At 47.3% G+C, this 16,970-nt stretch overlaps 1 protein-coding gene across 1 annotated transcript; it reads left to right on the top strand.

Annotated features, from left to right (window-relative positions):
* The first annotated feature begins 2,638 nt into the window (after positions 1–2,638).
* LOC124004175 (36.4 kDa proline-rich protein-like) lies at positions 2,639–4,785 on the top strand. Its single transcript, XM_046312947.1, has 2 exons — positions 2,639–2,674; positions 3,919–4,785. Exons 1-2 carry the CDS (start codon positions 2,639–2,641, stop codon positions 4,783–4,785), a joined length of 903 nt encoding a protein of 300 aa, XP_046168903.1.
* The last annotated feature ends 12,185 nt before the right edge of the window (positions 4,786–16,970 follow it).

Here is a 16,970-nt window from a genome sequence, read left to right as displayed (position 1 = left end):
CACCTGTCAGAGCTCCTAATTACAGCTACACACACAAACACAGACACACACAAACACCTGTCAGAGCTCCTAATTACAGCTACACACAGACACACACAAACACCTGTCAGAGCTCCTAATTACAGCTACACACACACATACACACACAAACACAGACACCTGTCAGAGCTCCTAATTACAGCTACACACACAAACACAGACACACGCACACACCTGTCAGAGCTCCTAATTACAGCTAAACACACAAACACAGACACACGCAAACACAGACACACACAAACACCTGTCAGAGCTCCTAATTACAGCTACACACACACACACAAACACAGACACACACAAACACCTGTCAGAGCTCCTAATTAAAGCTACACACACACACAAACACAGACACACACAAACACCTGTCAGAGCTCCTAATTACAGCTACACACACACACAGGCACAGACACATGCAAACACCTGTCAGAGCTCCTAATTACAGCTACACACACACACAGGCACAGACACATGCAAATACCTGTCAGAGCTCCTAATTACAGCTACACACACAGGCACAGACACATGCAAACACCTGTCAGAGCTCCTAATTAACGCTACACACACAAACACAGACACACACAAACACCTGTCAGAGCTCCAAATTACAGCTACACACACAAACACAGACACACACACCTGTCAGAGCTCCTAATTACAGCTACACACACAGACACACACACCTGTCAGAGCTCCTAATTACAGCTACAAACACAGACACACACCTGTCAGAGCTCCTAATTACAGCTACAAACACAGACACACACCTGTCAGAGCTCCTAATTACAGCTACAAACACAGACACACACCTGTCAGAGCTCCTAATTACAGCTACAAACACAGACACACACCTGTCAGAGCTCCTAATTACAGCTACACACAGACACACACCTGTCAGAGCTCCTAATTACAGCTACAAACACAGACACACACCTGTCAGAGCTCCTAATTACAGCTACAAACACAGACACACACCTGTCAGAGCTCCTAATTACAGCTACAAACACAGACACACACCTGTCAGAGCTCCTAATTACAGCTACAAACACAGACACACACCTGTCAGAGCTCCTAATTACAGCTACAAACACAGACACACACCTGTCAGAGCTCCTAATTACAGCTACAAACACAGACACACACCTGTCAGAGCTCCTAATTACAGCTACAAACACAGACACAAACCTGTCAGAGCTCCTAATTACAGCTACACACACAAACACAGACACACACAAACACCTGTCAGAGCTCCTAATTACAGCTACACACACAAACACAGACACACACACACCTGTCAGAGCACCTAATTACAGCTACACACACACACCTGTCAGAGCTCCTAATTACAGCTACACACACAAACACAAACACCTGTCAGAGCTCCTAATTAAAGCTACAAACACAGACACACACAAACACCTGTCAGAGCTCCTAATTACAGCTACACACACAAACACACACACACACACACACACACACACACACACACACACACACACACACACACACACACACACACACACACACACACACGTCAGAGCTCCTAATTACAGCTACACACACAAACACAGACACACACCTGTCACCATTATAGTAAAATGAATGTATTGTTTAGTGATGTGTTGGGTTGTGTAGTGACCTTGCTGGCATGCATTAATATATATATATATATACGTTTGCCCCACCAAGATGAATTTACATGCATTAATATATATATATATATGCCACGGTCTTCCTCCTCTTCATCTGAAGAGGAGAGGCGAGAAGGATCAGAGGACCAAAATGCGGCATGGTATGTGTTCATAGTGAATTTTAATAAAGAGAACACTGAACACTGCAACACTATACAAAAACAATAAACCAATGACGACCGTGAAGCTACAAATGAGACTGGTGCTGACACAAGCCACTAACAAAGACAATCACCCACAAACAAACAGTGCAACCCAGGTTACCTACGTATGATTCTCAATCAGAGACAACTAATGACACCTGCCTCTGATTGAGAACCATACTAGGCCGAAACATAGAAATCCCAAATCATAGAAAATCAAACATAGACTGCCCACCCAACTCACGCCCTGACCATACTAAATAAATACAAAACAAAGGAAATAAAGGTCAGAACGTGACAATATATACATTTGCCCCACTAAGATGAATTTACATGCATTAATATATATATACGTTTGTCCCACTAAGATTAATTTACATGTATTAATATATATATATACATTTGCCCCACTAAGATGAATTTACATGCATTAATATATATATACGTTTGTCCCACTAAGATGAATTTACATGTATTAATATATATATATACATTTGCCCCACTAAGATGAATTTACATGCATTAATATATATATATATATATATACGTTTGCCCCACTAAGATTAATTTACATGCATTAATATATATATACGTTTGTCCCACTAAGATTAATTTACATGTATTAATATATATATATATACATTCGCCCCACTAAGATGAATTTACATGCATTAATATATATATACGTTTGCCCCACTAAGATTAATTTACATGCATTAATATATATATATATATATATACCCGTTTGCCCCACTAAGATGAATTTACATGCTGAAATCGCCACTGGTCCAGTATGAGCCCAATGTATGTCTATGGGAATAATATGCAGACTTAAGCTTGTCACCTGCCTTCCTGTCTTTGGGACAACGACTCCCATTGTTAGGGCGGAGACATGAGCATCTCGTCATTATGTGCAGATCTCTTGTTTCAGCCTCTTGCGTATTAGAAAGGAAAGTTGGCAGGTGCACAGTGCACTGTTAGGATGCTGGGTTGCCCTAAAGTAAATTGATGTTTCGCCAAAATTATATAATTACCCGTCTAAATCAAATCATTATAAATACTTCACCAGGGAGCATGACTGAGCCACAGAGGATCATTAGCTCATTAAAAATGTTTTTGCTGTGGATTGTTTCAGATCACAAGTGTGTTTGGGAAGCCTGCAGTTTGGGTAGTGGGAATAGGTCTCGCTGATTGAGTTGCGGCTATCAGTGAAAAGCGTCTAAAATACACTACCATTCAAAACTACACTACACTACCATTCAAAAGTTGTTTTGTGGCCTTGTTTTGAAAGACAATCAATTTTGTTTGTCCATTTAAAATAATATAAGATTATGATCGGAAATACAGGGTAGACTTTATTAATGTTGTAAATGACTATTGTAGCTGGTAACTGCAGATTGTTAATGGAATATCTACTCTGGGAAGCTGGCCTTCTAGGCGGAGTTCCTCTGTCCAGTGTCTGTGTTCTTTGGCCCATCTTAATATTTAATTTTTATTGGCCAGTCTGAGATGTGGCCTTTTCTTTGCAACACTGCCTAGAAGGCCAGCATCCTGGAGTTGCCTCTTCACTGTTGACGCTGAGACTGGTGTTTTGCGGGTACTATTTAATGAAGCTACCCGTTGACGACTTGTGAGGCGTCTGTTTCTCAAACTAGACACTCTAATGTACTTGTCCTCTTGCTCAGTTGTGCACCGGGGCCTCACACTCGTCTTTCTATTCTGGTTAGAGCCATTTTGTGCTGTTCTGTGAATGGAGTAGTACACAGCCTTGCACGAGATCTTCAGTTTCTTGGCAATTTCCCACATGGAAAAGCCTTCATTTCTCACTAGCAATAGCTCAAGTCAAGACAGGCGGAGAAGAGAGATACATGTGGTTAAAAGAACCATTATTTTTGTCAGGATATTTTCTACTGTTTTTATTTGTTGGCTTTAGACATATGTATTTCACTTAGTTCATGATGGAAGTTATAGACCTACTGCTGCTTTGGCCTATAGGTTATCTTTGAGTTCTATGGAAGTTAAAGGCCTACTTCTGCATTGGCCTGTAGGTTATCTCTGAGTTCTATGGAAGTTATAAGCCCCACCCAGTCTCCACCCAGTCTCCACCCAGGACCCACCCAGTCTCCACCCAGTCTCCACCCAGGACCCACCCAGTCTCCACCCAAGACCTACCCAGTCTCCACCCAGTCTCCACCCAGGACCCACCCGGTCTCCACCCAGTCTCCACCCAGTATCCACCCAAGACCCACCCAGTCTCCACCCAGGACCCACCCAGTCTCCACCCAGTCTCCACCAAGGACCCACCCAGTCACCACCCAGGCTCCACCCAGGACCCACCCAGGACCCACCCAGTATCCACCCAGGACCCCTCCAGTCTCCACACCGTCTCCACCCAGTCTCCACCCAGGACCCACCCAGTATCCACACAGTCTCCACCCAGGACCCACCCAGGACACACCCAGGACAAACCCAGTCTCCACCCAGTCTCCACCCAAGACCCACCCAGTCTCCACCCAGTGTTCACCCAGTCTCCACCCAGTCTCCACCCAGGACACACCCAGTCTCCACCCAGGACCCACCCTGTCTCCACACAGGACCCATCCAGTCTCCATCCAGTCTCCACCCAGGACCCACCCCGTACCCATCCTTTCTCCACCCAGTCTCCACCCAGTCTCCACCCAGTCTCCACCCAGGACCCATCCAGTCTTCACCCAGTCTCCACCCAGGACCCACCGACTCACCACCCAGTCTCCACCCAGTCTCTACCCAGTCTCCACCCAGGACCCACCCAGGAGCGATCCAGTCTCCACCCAGTCTCCACCCAGGACCCCCCCAGGACCCATCCAGTCTCCACCAAGTCTCCACCCAGGACCCACCCAGCCTCCACCCAGGACCCACTCAGTCTCTACCAATGACTCTACCCAGGACCCACCCAGTCTCCACCCAGTCTCCACCCAGTCTCCACCCAGGACCCACTGAGTCTCTACCCAGTCTTCACCCAGTTTCCTCCCAGGACCCACCCAGTCTCCACCCAGGACCCACCCATTCCCACCCAGGACCTACCCAGGCTCCATCCAGGACCCACCCAGTTTCCACCCAGGACCCAGCGAGTCTCCACCCAGTCTTCACCCAGTTTCCTCCCAGGACCTACCCAGCCTCCATCCAGGACCCACCCAGTCTCCACCCAGTCTCCCTCAGTCTCCACCCAGGACCCACCCAGTCTCCACCCAGGACCCACCCTGTCTCCACCCAGGACCCATCCAGTCTCCATCCAGTCTCCACCCAGGACCCACCCCGTACCCATCCTTTCTCCACCCAGTCTCCACCCAGTCTCCACCCAGTCTCCATCCAGTCTCCACCCAGGACCCACCCAGTCTCCACCCAGGACCAACTGAGTCACCACCCAGTCTCCACCCAGTCTCCACCCAGGACCCACCCAGCCTCCACCCAGGACCCACTCAGTCTCTACCAATGACTCTACCCATGACACACCCAGTCTCCACCCAGTCTCCCTCAGTTTCCACCCAGTCTCCACCCAGTCTCCACCAAGGACCCACCTAGTCTCCACCCAGTCTTCACCCAGTTTCCTCCCAGGACCCACCCAGTCTCCACCCAGGACCCACCCAGTCCCACCCAGGACCTACCCAGCCTCCACCCAGGACCCACCCAGTCTCCACCCAGTCTCCCGCAGTCTCCACCCAGGACCCACCCAGTCTCCACCCAGGACCCACCCAGTCTCCACCCAGTCTCCACCCAGGACCCACCCAGGACCCACCCAGTCTCTACACATTCTCTACACAGTCTCTACCCAGGACCCACCCAGTCTCCACCCAGTTTCCTCCCAGGAGCCACCCAGTCTCCACCCAGGACCCACCCAGGACCTACCCAGCCTCCACCCAGGACCCACCCAGGACCCACCCAGTCTCCCTCAGTCTCCACCCAGGACCCACCCAGTCTCCACCCAGGACCCACTCTGTCTCCACCCAGGACCCATCCAGTCTCCATCCAGTCTCCACCCAGGACCCACCTGGTACCCATCCTTTCTCCACCCAGTCTCCACCCAGTCTCCACCCAGTCTCCACCCAGTCTCCACCCAGGACCAACCCAGGAGCCATCCAGTCTCCACCCAGTCTCCACCCAGGACCCCCCCCAGGACCCATCCAGTCTCCACCCAGGACCCACCCAGCCTCCACCCAGGACCCACTCGGTCTCTACCAATGACTCTACCCAGAACCTACCCAGTCTCCTCCCAGTCTCCCTCAGTTTCCACCCAGTTTCCACCCAGTCACCACCCAGGCTCCACCCAGGACCCACCCAGGACCCACCCAGGCTCCACCCAGGACCCACCCAGTATCCACCCAGGACCCCTCCAGTCTCCACCCAGTCTCCACCCAGTCTCCACCCAGGACCCACCCATCATCCACCCAGTCTCCACCCAAGACCCACCCAGGACACACCCAGGACAAACCCAGTCTCCACCCAGTCTCCACCCAAGACCCACCCAGTCTCCACCCAGTGTTCACCCAGTCTCCACCCAGGACACACCCAGTCTCCACCCAGGACCCACCCTGTCTCCACACAGGACCCACCCAGTCTCCACCCAGTCTCCACCCAGGACCCACCCAGTATCCACCCAGTCTCCACCCAAGACCCACCCAGGACACACCCAGGACAAACCCAGTCTCCACCCAGTCTCCACCCAAGACCCACCCAGTCTCCACCCAGTGTTCACCCAGTCTCCACCGAGTCTCCACCCAGGACCCACCCAGTCTCCACACAGGACCCACCCTGTCTCCACCCAGGACCCATCCAGTCTCCATCCAGTCTCCACCCAGGACCCACCCCGTACCAATCCTTTCTCTACCCAGTCTCCACCCAGTCTCCACCCAGGACCCACCCAGGACCCATCCAGTCTTCACCCAGTCTCCACCCAGGACCCACCGAGTCACCACCCAGTCTCCACCCAGTCTCTACCCAGTCTCCACCCAGTCTCCCTCAGTCTCCACCCAGGACCCACCCAGTCTCCACCCAGGACCCACCCTGTCTCCACCCAGGACCCATCCAGTCTCCATCCAGTCTTCACCCAGGACCCACCCCGTACCCATCCTTTCTCCACCCAGTCTCCACCCAGTCTCCACCCAGTCTCCATCCAGTCTCCACCCAGGATCCACCCAGTCTCCACCCAGGACCAACCGAGTCACCACCCAGTCTCCACCCAGTCCCACCCAGGACCTACCCAGCCTCCACTCAGGACCCACCCAGTCTCCACCCAGGACCAACCGAGTCTCCACCCAGTCTTCACCCAGTTTCCTCCCAGGACACACCCAGTCTCCACCCAGGACCCACCCAGTCCCACCCAGGACCTACCCAGCCTCCACCCAGGACCCACCCAGTCTCCACCCAGGACCCACCGAGTCTCCACCCAGTCTTCACCCAATTTCCTCCCAGGACCCACCCAGTCTCCACCCAGGACCCACCCAGTCCCACCCAGGACCTACCCAGCCTCCACCCAGGACCCACCCAGTCTCCAACCAGTCTCCCTCAGTCTCCACCCAGGACCCACCCAGTCTCCACCCAGGACCCACCCAGTCTCCACCCAGGACCCACCCAGGACCCACCCAGTCTCTACACATTCTCTACACAGTCTCTACCCAGGACCCACCCAGTCTCCACCCAGGACCCACCCAGTCCCACCCAGGACCTACCCAGCCTCCACCCAGGACCCACCCAGTCTCCACCCAGTCTCCACCCAGGACCCACCCAGGACCCACCTAGTCTCCACCCAGTCTCCACCCAGGACACACCCAGGACACACCCAGGACCCACCCAGGATCCACCCAGTCTCCACCCAGGACCCACCCAGGACCCACCCACCACCTGTTATCCGCTGGGAAACACTTGGTAACAATGCAGCAATCCTGACTGCACTGTAGCTACATTTTATCAACACGCTACCTCAAAACACAGGTCATAAATCATATCGCTCTGGTCTCTGATACAGTCTATAGTCTAAGAGACCAACAAAAGTAACCAAAGCATTAGTCCAAACACTCCCATATATTGATGCACTAGCCAAACACACAGCTAAATAATGAAGCATCACCTAAATAGTCTCCTCATTGGCCAAATGCCCATGGAGCAGTGACGTACCTGACTGCTGTCTGTGACAGAGCACAGACTGGCCTCCTATTCCCCTCTGTTTAGAGAGAGGCAGAGAGAAGCCAGACACCTGCACTAGAGCCAGCCTGGCTTCCATCACACACACCAGCCACAAACACAACTGGGTCACAGAGAAGCACAGCCCTGATAGACGGATAAACTCAGTGGCTGAACTGACCCAAGGCCTTGTTTAGCTGTGCTTTGCTCTGGGCACTAGTTAGCATAGCAAGTTCCCCTGGACACATACACAGCTGCTCATTTGTAGGGGCAATTAGGGGCTCTGACAGGTGTGTGTGTCTGTGTTTGTGTGTGTAGCTGTAATTAGGAGCTCTGACAAGTACATATTAGCAAAGTAACTGATCTGAAGCCTGTTTACCTACTCGTCAGGGTTCACTGCCCACAGATAGCTCTGCCTCACGCTAAGTAACATACACACACATACACAGCTTTAAGCGACACGCTACGTTACGTTAGTGTAGCTCAGCTAACGTTTGCTGCTCAGCCTCGCTGCCTCAGTCACCCCAGCTGTTTCCTTCACCCTTACTCTGTGTGTGTGTTTGTGTGTGTTCATGTATGAGTGAGTCTCCTATGGACAGGCAGATATTTCATAGCATATTACAGAGCGCTCTTCAGAATTGACAGTGTTTGTGCATTATCTCTGAATGGTTAAGTTGATGCATTACCTCTGAATGGTTGTGTTTGTGCATTACCTCTGAGTGGTTACATCGGGGCATTACCTCTGAATGGTTAAGGTAAGGCATTATCTCTGAATGGTTAAGTTGATGCATTACCTCTGAATGGTTAAGGGTAAGACATTACCTTTGAATGGTTAAGGTAAGGCATTACCTCTGAATGGTTACGTTTGGGCATTACCTCTGACTGGTTGTGTTTGTGCATTACCTCTGAGTGGTTACATCGGGCATTACCTCTGAATGGTTAAGGTAAGGCATTATCTCTGAATGGTTAAGTTGATGCATTACCTCTGAATGGTTAAGGTAAGGCATTACCTCTGAATGGTTACGTTTGGGCATTACCTCTGACTGGTTGTGTTTGTGCATTACCTCTGAGTGGTTACATCGGGGCATTACCTCTGAATGGTTAAGGTAAGGCATTACCTCTGAATGGTTAAGGTAAGGCATTACCTCTGAATGTTTAAGGTAAAGCATTACCTCTGAATGGTTACGTTGAGGCTGACAAGCAGGAAAACAGCCGTCAGCTTCCAAAAACGCAACATCACCACAAAATATTTCAGAAGTTGCCTATAAACGTTGCCAAAATATTTCAGAAGTTGCCTGTAAACGTTGCCAAAATATTTCAGAAGTTGCTTGTAAACGTTGCCAAAATATTTCAGAAGTTGCCTGTAAACGTTGCCAAAATATTTCAGAAGTTGCCTGTAAACGTTGCCAAAATATTTCAGAAGTTGCCTGTAAACGTTGCCAAAATATTTCAGAAGTTGCCTGTAAACATTGCCAAAATATTTCAGAAGTTGCCTGTAACGTTGCCAAAATATTTCAGAAGTTGCCTATAAACGTTGCCAAAATATTTCAGAAGATGCCTGTAAACGTTGCCAAAATATTTCAGAAGTTGCCTGTAAACGTTGCCAAAATATTTCAGAAGTTACCTATAAAAGGTGCCAAAATATTTCAGAAGTTGCCTGTAAAAGTTGCCAAAATATTTCAGAAGTTACCTATAAAAGTTGCCAAAATATTTCAGAAGTTGCCTATAAACGTTGCCAAAATATTTCAAAAGTTGCCTATAAACGTTGCCAAAATATTTCAAAATATTTTTAAGTCATTACCTCTGAATGGTTCAGGTAAGGCATGAAAAACAAAAATAGTGTTCCCTATAGACAGGTGTCAGAAGTGTTCCCTATAGACAGCTAGACAGGTGTCAGTAGTGTTCCCTATAGACAGGTATCAGTAGTGTTCCCTATAGACAGGTATCAGTAGTGTTCCCTATAGACAGGTGTCAGTAGTGTTCCCTATAGACAGGTATCAGTAGTGTTCCCTATAGACAGCTAGACAGGTGTCAGTAGTGTTCCCTATAGACAGCTAGACAGGTGTCAGTAGTGCTCCCTATAGACAGGTATCAGTAGTGTTCCCTATAGACAGGTATCAGTAGTGTTCCCTATAGACATCTTGACAGCTGTCAGTAGTGTTCCCTATAGACATCTAGACGGGTGTCAGTAGTGTTCCCTATAGACATCTAGACAGGTGTCAGTAGTGTTCCCTATATACAGGTGTCAGTAGTGTTCCCTATAAACATCTAGACACGTGTCAGTAGTGTTCCCTATAGACAGGTGTCAGTAGTGTTCCCTATATACAGGTGTCAGTAGTGTTCCCTATAAACATCTAGACACGTGTCAGTAGTGTTCCCTATAGACATCTAGACACATGTCAGTAATGTTCCCTATAGACATCCAGACAGGTGTCAGTAGTGTTCCCTATAGACATCTAGACAGGTGTCAGTAGTGTTCCCTATAGACATCTAGACACATGTCAGTAATGTTCCCTATAGACATCTAGACAGGTGTCAGTAGTGTTCCCTATAGACATCTATACAGGTGTCAGTAGTATTCCCTATAGACATCTAGACAGGTGTCAGTAGTGTTCCCTATAGACATCTAGACAGGTGTCAGTAGTGTTCCCTATAGACATCTAGACACGTGTCAGTAGTGTTACCTATATACAGGTGTCAGTAGTGTTCCCTATAGACATCTAGACACATGTCAGTAGTGTTCCCTATATACAGGTGTCAGTAGTGTTCCCTATAGACATCTAGACATGTGTCAGTAGTGTTCCCTATAGACATCTAGACAGGTGTCATTAGTGTTCCCTGTAGACATCTAGACAGGTGTCAGTAGTGTTCCCTATAGACAGGTGTCAGTAGTGTTCCCTATAGACAGGTGTCAGTAGTGTTCCTATAGACATCTAGACACGTGTCAGTAGTGTTCCCTATAGACATCTAGACAGGTGTCATTAGTGTTCCCTGTAGACATCTAGACAGGTGTCAGTAGTGTTCCCTATAGACAGGTGTCAGTAGTGTTCCCTATAGACATCTAGACAGGTGTCAGTAGTGTTCCCTATAGACATCTAGACAGGTGTCAGTAGTGTTCCCTATAGACATCTAGACAGGTGTCAGTAGTGTTCCCTATAGACATCTAGACAGGTGTCAGTAGTGCTCCCTATAGTCATCTAGACAGGTGTCAGTAGTGTTCCCTATAGACAGCTAGACAGGTGTCAGTAGTGTTCCCTATAGACATCTAGACAGGTGTCAGTAGTGCTCCCTATATACATCTTGACAGCTGTCAGTAGTGTTCCCTATAGACATCTAGACACGTGTCAGTAGTGTTCCCTATAGACATCTTGACAGGTGTCAGTAGTGTTCCCTATATACAGGTGTCAGTAGTGTTCCCTATATACAGGCGTCATTAGTGTTCCCTATAGACATCTAGACAGGTGTCAGTAGTGTTCCCTATAGACATCTATACAGGTGTCAGTAGTGTTCCCTATAGACATCTAGACAGGTGTCAGTAGTGTTCCCTATAGACATCTAGACAGCTGTCAGTAGTGTTCCCTATAGACATCTAGACACGTGTCAGTAGTGTTCCCTATATACAGGTGTCAGTAGTGTTCCCTATAGATAGCTAGACAGGTGTCAGTAATGTTCCTTATAGATAGCTAGACAGGTGTCAGTAGTGTTCCCTATAGACAGGTATCAGTAGTGTTCCCTATAGACATCTAGACAGGTGTCAGTAGTGTTCCCTATATACAGGTGTCAGTAGTGTTCCCTATAGACATCTAGACAGGTGTCAGTAGTGTTCCCTATAGACATCTAGACAGGTGTCAGTAGTGTTCCCTATATACAGGTGTCAGTAGTGTTCCCTATAGACATCTATACAGGTGTCAGTAGTGTTCCCTATAGACATCTAGACAGGTGTCAGTAGTGTTCCCTATATACATCTAGACACGTGTCAGTAGTGTTCCCTATAGACATCTAGACAGGTGTCAGTAGTGTTCCCTATATACAGGTGTCAGTAGTGTTCCCTATAGACATCTAGACAGGTGTCAGTAGTGTTCCCTATATACAGGCGTCAGTAGTGTTCCCTATAGACATCTAGACAGGTGTCAGTAGTGTTCCCTATAGACATCTAGACAGGTGTCAATAGTGTTCCCTATAGACAGGTGTCAGTAGTGTTCCCTATAGACATCTATACAGGTGTCAGTAGTGTTCCCTATAGACAGGTGTCAGTAGTATTCCCTATAGACAGGTATCAGTAGTGTTCCCTATAGACATCTAGACAGCTGTCAGTAGTGTTCCCTATAGACATCTAGACAGGTGTCAGTAGTGTTCCCTATAGACATCTAGACAGGTGTCAGTAGTGTTCCCTATAGACATCTAGACAGGTGTCAGTAGTGTTCCCTATAGACATCTAGACACGTGTCAGTAGTGTTCCCTATAGACATCTAGACAGGTGTCAGTAGTGTTCCCTATATACAGGTGTCAGTAGTGTTCCCTATAAACATCTAGACACGTGTCAGTAGTGTTCCCTATAGACAGGTGTCAGTAGTGTTCCCTATATACAGGTGTCAGTAGTGTTCCCTATAAACATCTAGACACGTGTCAGTAGTGTTCCCTATAGACATCTAGACACATGTCAGTAATGTTCCCTATAGACATCCAGACAGGTGTCAGTAGTGTTCCCTATAGACATCTAGACAGGTGTCAGTAGTGTTCCCTATAGACATCTAGACAGGTGTCAGTAGTGTTCCCTATAGACATCTAGACAGGTGTCAGTAGTGTTCCCTATAGACATCTATACAGGTGTCAGTAGTATTCCCTATAGACATCTAGACAGGTGTCAGTAGTGTTCCCTATAGACATCTAGACAGGTGTCAGTAGTGTTCCCTATAGACATCTAGACACGTGTCAGTAGTGTTACCTATATACAGGTGTCAGTAGTGTTCCCTATAGACATCTAGACACATGTCAGTAGTGTTCCCTATATACAGGTGTCAGTAGTGTTCCCTATAGACATCTAGACATGTGTCAGTAGTGTTCCCTATAGACATCTAGACAGGTGTCATTAGTGTTCCCTGTAGACATCTAGACAGGTGTCAGTAGTGTTCCCTATAGACAGGTGTCAGTAGTGTTCCCTATAGACAGGTGTCAGTAGTGTTCCCTATAGACATCTAGACACGTGTCAGTAGTGTTCCCTATAGACATCTAGACAGGTGTCATTAGTGTTCCCTGTAGACATCTAGACAGGTGTCAGTAGTGTTCCCTATAGACAGGTGTCAGTAGTGTTCCCTATAGACATCTAGACAGGTGTCAGTAGTGTTCCCTATAGACATCTAGACAGGTGTCAGTAGTGTTCCCTATAGACATCTAGACAGGTGTCAGTAGTGTTCCCTATAGACATCTAGACAGGTGTCAGTAGTGTTCCCTATAGACATCTAGACAGGTGTCAGTAGTGTTCCCTATAGACAGCTAGACAGGTGTCAGTAGTGTTCCCTATAGACATCTAGACAGGTGTCAGTAGTGCTCCCTATATACATCTTGACAGCTGTCAGTAGTGTTCCCTATAGACATCTAGACACGTGTCAGTAGTGTTCCCTATAGACATCCAGACACGTGTCAGTAGTGTTACCTATATACAGGTGTCAGTAGTGTTCCCTATAGACATCTAGACACATGTCAGTAGTGTTCCCTATATACAGGTGTCAGTAGTGTTCCCTATAGACATCTAGACATGTGTCAGTAGTGTTCCCTATAGACATCTAGACAGGTGTCATTAGTGTTCCCTGTAGACAGGTGTCAGTAGTGTTCCCTATAGACATCTAGACACGTGTCAGTAGTGTTCCCTATAGACATCTAGACAGGTGTCATTAGTGTTCCCTGTAGACATCTAGACAGGTGTCAGTAGTGTTCCCTATAGACAGGTGTCAGTAGTGTTCCCTATAGACATCTAGACAGGTGTCAGTAGTGTTCCCTATAGACATCTAGACAGGTGTCAGTAGTGTTCCCTATAGACAGGTGTCAGTAGTGTTCCCTATAGACAGGTGTCAGTAGTGTTCCCTATAGACATCTAGACACGTGTCAGTAGTGTTCCCTATAGACATCTAGACAGGTGTCATTAGTGTTCCCTAGACATCTAGACATCTAGACAGGTGTCAGTAGTGTTCCCTATAGACATCTAGACAGGTGTCAGTAGTGTTCCCTATAGACATCTAGACAGGTGTCAGTAGTGTTCCCTATAGACATCTAGACAGGTGTCAGTAGTGTTCCCTATAGACATCTAGACAGGTGTCAGTAGTGTTCCCTATAGACATCTAGACAGGTGTCAGTAGTGTTCCCTATAGACAGGTGTCAGTAGTGTTCCCTATAGACATCTATACAGGTGTCAGTAGTGTTCCCTATAGACAGGTGTCAGTAGTGTTCCCTATAGACAGGTGTCAGTAGTGTTCCCTATAGACAGGTGTCAGTAGTGTTCCCTATAGACATCTAGACAGGTGTCAGTAGTGTTCCCTATAGACATCTAGACAGGTGTCAGTAGTGTTCCCTATAGACATCTAGACAGGTGTCAGTAGTGTTCCCTATAGACATCTAGACAGGTGTCAGTAGTGTTCCCTATACACATCTAGACATGTGTCAGTAGTGTTCCCTATAGACAGGTGTCAGTAGTGTTCCCTATAGACATCTAGACAGGTGTCAGTAGTGTTCCCTATATACAGGTGTCAGTAGTGTTCCCTATAGACATCTAGACAGGTGTCAGTAGTGTTCCCTATATACAGGCGTCAGTAGTGTTCCCTATAGACATCTAGACAGGTGTCAGTAGTGTTCCCTATAGACATCTAGACAGGTGTCAATAGTGTTCCCTATAGACAGGTGTCAGTAGTGTTCCCTATAGACATCTAGACAGGTGTCAGTAGTGTTCCCTATAGACATCTATACAGGTGTCAGTAGTGTTCCCTATAGACAGGTGTCAGTAGTGTTCCCTATAGACAGGTATCAGTAGTGTTCCCTATAGACATCTAGACAGCTGTCAGTAGTGTTCCCTATAGACATCTAGACAGGTGTCAGTAGTGTTCCCTATAGACATCTAGACAGGTGTCAGTAGTGTTCCCTATAGACATCTAGACAGGTGTCAGTAGTGTTCCCTATAGACATCTAGACACGTGTCAGTAGTGTTCCCTATAGACATCTAGACAGGTGTCAGTAGTGTTCCCTATAGACATCTAGACAGGTGTCAGTAGTGTTCCCTATAGACAGGTGTCAGTAGTGTTCCTTATAGACATCTATACAGGTGTCAGTAGTGTTCCCTATAGACATCTAGACAGGTGTCAGTAGTGTTCCCTATAGACAGGTGTCAGTAGTGTTCCCTATAGACAGGTGTCAGTAGTGTTCCCTATAGACATCTAGACAGGTGTCAGTAGTGTTCCCTATAGACATCTAGACAGGTGTCAGTAGTGTTCCCTATAGACATCTAGACAGGTGTCAGTAGTGTTCCCTATAGACAGGTGTCAGTAGTGTTCCCTATAGACATCTAGACAGGTGTCAGTAGTGTTCCCTATATATAGGTGTCAGTAGTGTTCCCTATAGACATCTAGACAGGTGTCAGTAGTGTTCCCTATAGACATCTAGACAGGTGTCAGTAGTGTTCCCTATAGACAGGTGTCAGTAGTGTTCCCTATAGACATCTAGACAGGTGTCAGTAGTGTTCCCTATAGACATCTAGACAGGTGTCAGTAGTGTTCCCTATAGACATCTAGAAAGGTGTCAGTAGTGTTCCCTATATACATCTAGACAGGTGTCAGTAGTGTTCCCTATAGACATCTAGACAGGTGTCAGTAGTGTTCCCTATAGACATCTAGACAGGTGTCAGTAGTGTTCCCTATAGACATCTAGACAGGTGTCAGTAGTGTTCCCTATAGACATCTATACAGGTGTCAGTAGTGTTCCCTATAGACATCTAGACAGGTGTCAGTAGTGTTCCCTATAGACATCTAGACACGTGTCAGTAGTGTTACCTATATACAGGTGTCAGTAGTGTTCCCTATAGACATCTAGACACATGTCAGTAGTGTTCCCTATATACAGGTGTCAGTAGTGTTCCCTATAGACATCTAGACAGGTGTCAGTAGTGTTCCCTATAGACAGGTGTCAGTAGTGTTCCCTATAGACATCTAGACAGGTGTCAGTAGTGTTCCCTATAGACATCTAGACAGGTGTCAGTAGTGTTCCCTATAGACATCTAGACAGGTGTCAGTAGTGTTCCCTATAGACATCTAGACAGGTGTCAGTAGTGTTCCCTATAGACAGCTATACAGGTGTCAGTAGTGTTCCCTATAGACATCTAGACAGGTGTCAGTAGTGTTCCCTATAGACATCTAGACAGGTGTCAGTAGTGTTCCCTATAGACATCTAGACAGGTGTCAGTAGTGTTCCCTATAGACAGGTGTCAGTAGTGTTCCCTATAGACATCTATACAGGTGTCAGTAGTGTTCCCTATAGACATCTAGACAGGTGTCAGTAGTGTTCCCTATAGACATCTAGACAGCTGTCAGTAGTGTTCCCTATAGACATCTAGACACGTGTAAGTAGTGTTCCCTATAGACATCTAGACAGGTGTCAGTAGTGTTCCCTATAGACAGGTGTCAGTAGTGTTCCCTATAGACATCTAGACAGGTGTCAGTAGTGTTCCCTATAGACATCTAGACAGGTGTCAGTAGTGTTCCCTATACACATCTAGACACGTGTCAGTAGTGTTCCCTATAGACAGGTGTCAGTAGTGTTCCCTATAGACATCTAGACAGGTGTCAGTAGTGTTCCCTATATACAGGTGTCAGTAGTGTTCCCTATAGACATCTAGACAGGTGTCAGTAGTGTTCCCTATAGACAGGTGTCAGTAGTGTTCCCTATAGACATCTAGACAGGTGTC

The sequence above is a fragment of the Oncorhynchus gorbuscha genome, linkage group LG18, assembly GCF_021184085.1.
Source record: "Oncorhynchus gorbuscha isolate QuinsamMale2020 ecotype Even-year linkage group LG18, OgorEven_v1.0, whole genome shotgun sequence".
Taxonomy (NCBI): Eukaryota; Metazoa; Chordata; class Actinopteri; order Salmoniformes; family Salmonidae; genus Oncorhynchus; species Oncorhynchus gorbuscha.
The sequence above is the reverse complement of the archived record's forward strand: the minus strand, read 5'-3'. Positions and strand labels throughout refer to the sequence as shown.

Excerpts from the sequence above, each read along its gene's own strand:
- LOC124004175 (XM_046312947.1), top strand. The coding sequence starts at position 2,639 with ATGCTGAAATCGCCACTGGTCCAGTATGAGCCCAAT. Across the intron at positions 2,675-3,918 it reads TGGTCCAGTATGAGCCCAAT|GTTATCTCTGAGTTCTATGG; the intron begins GTATGTCTATGG and ends ATTGGCCTGTAG.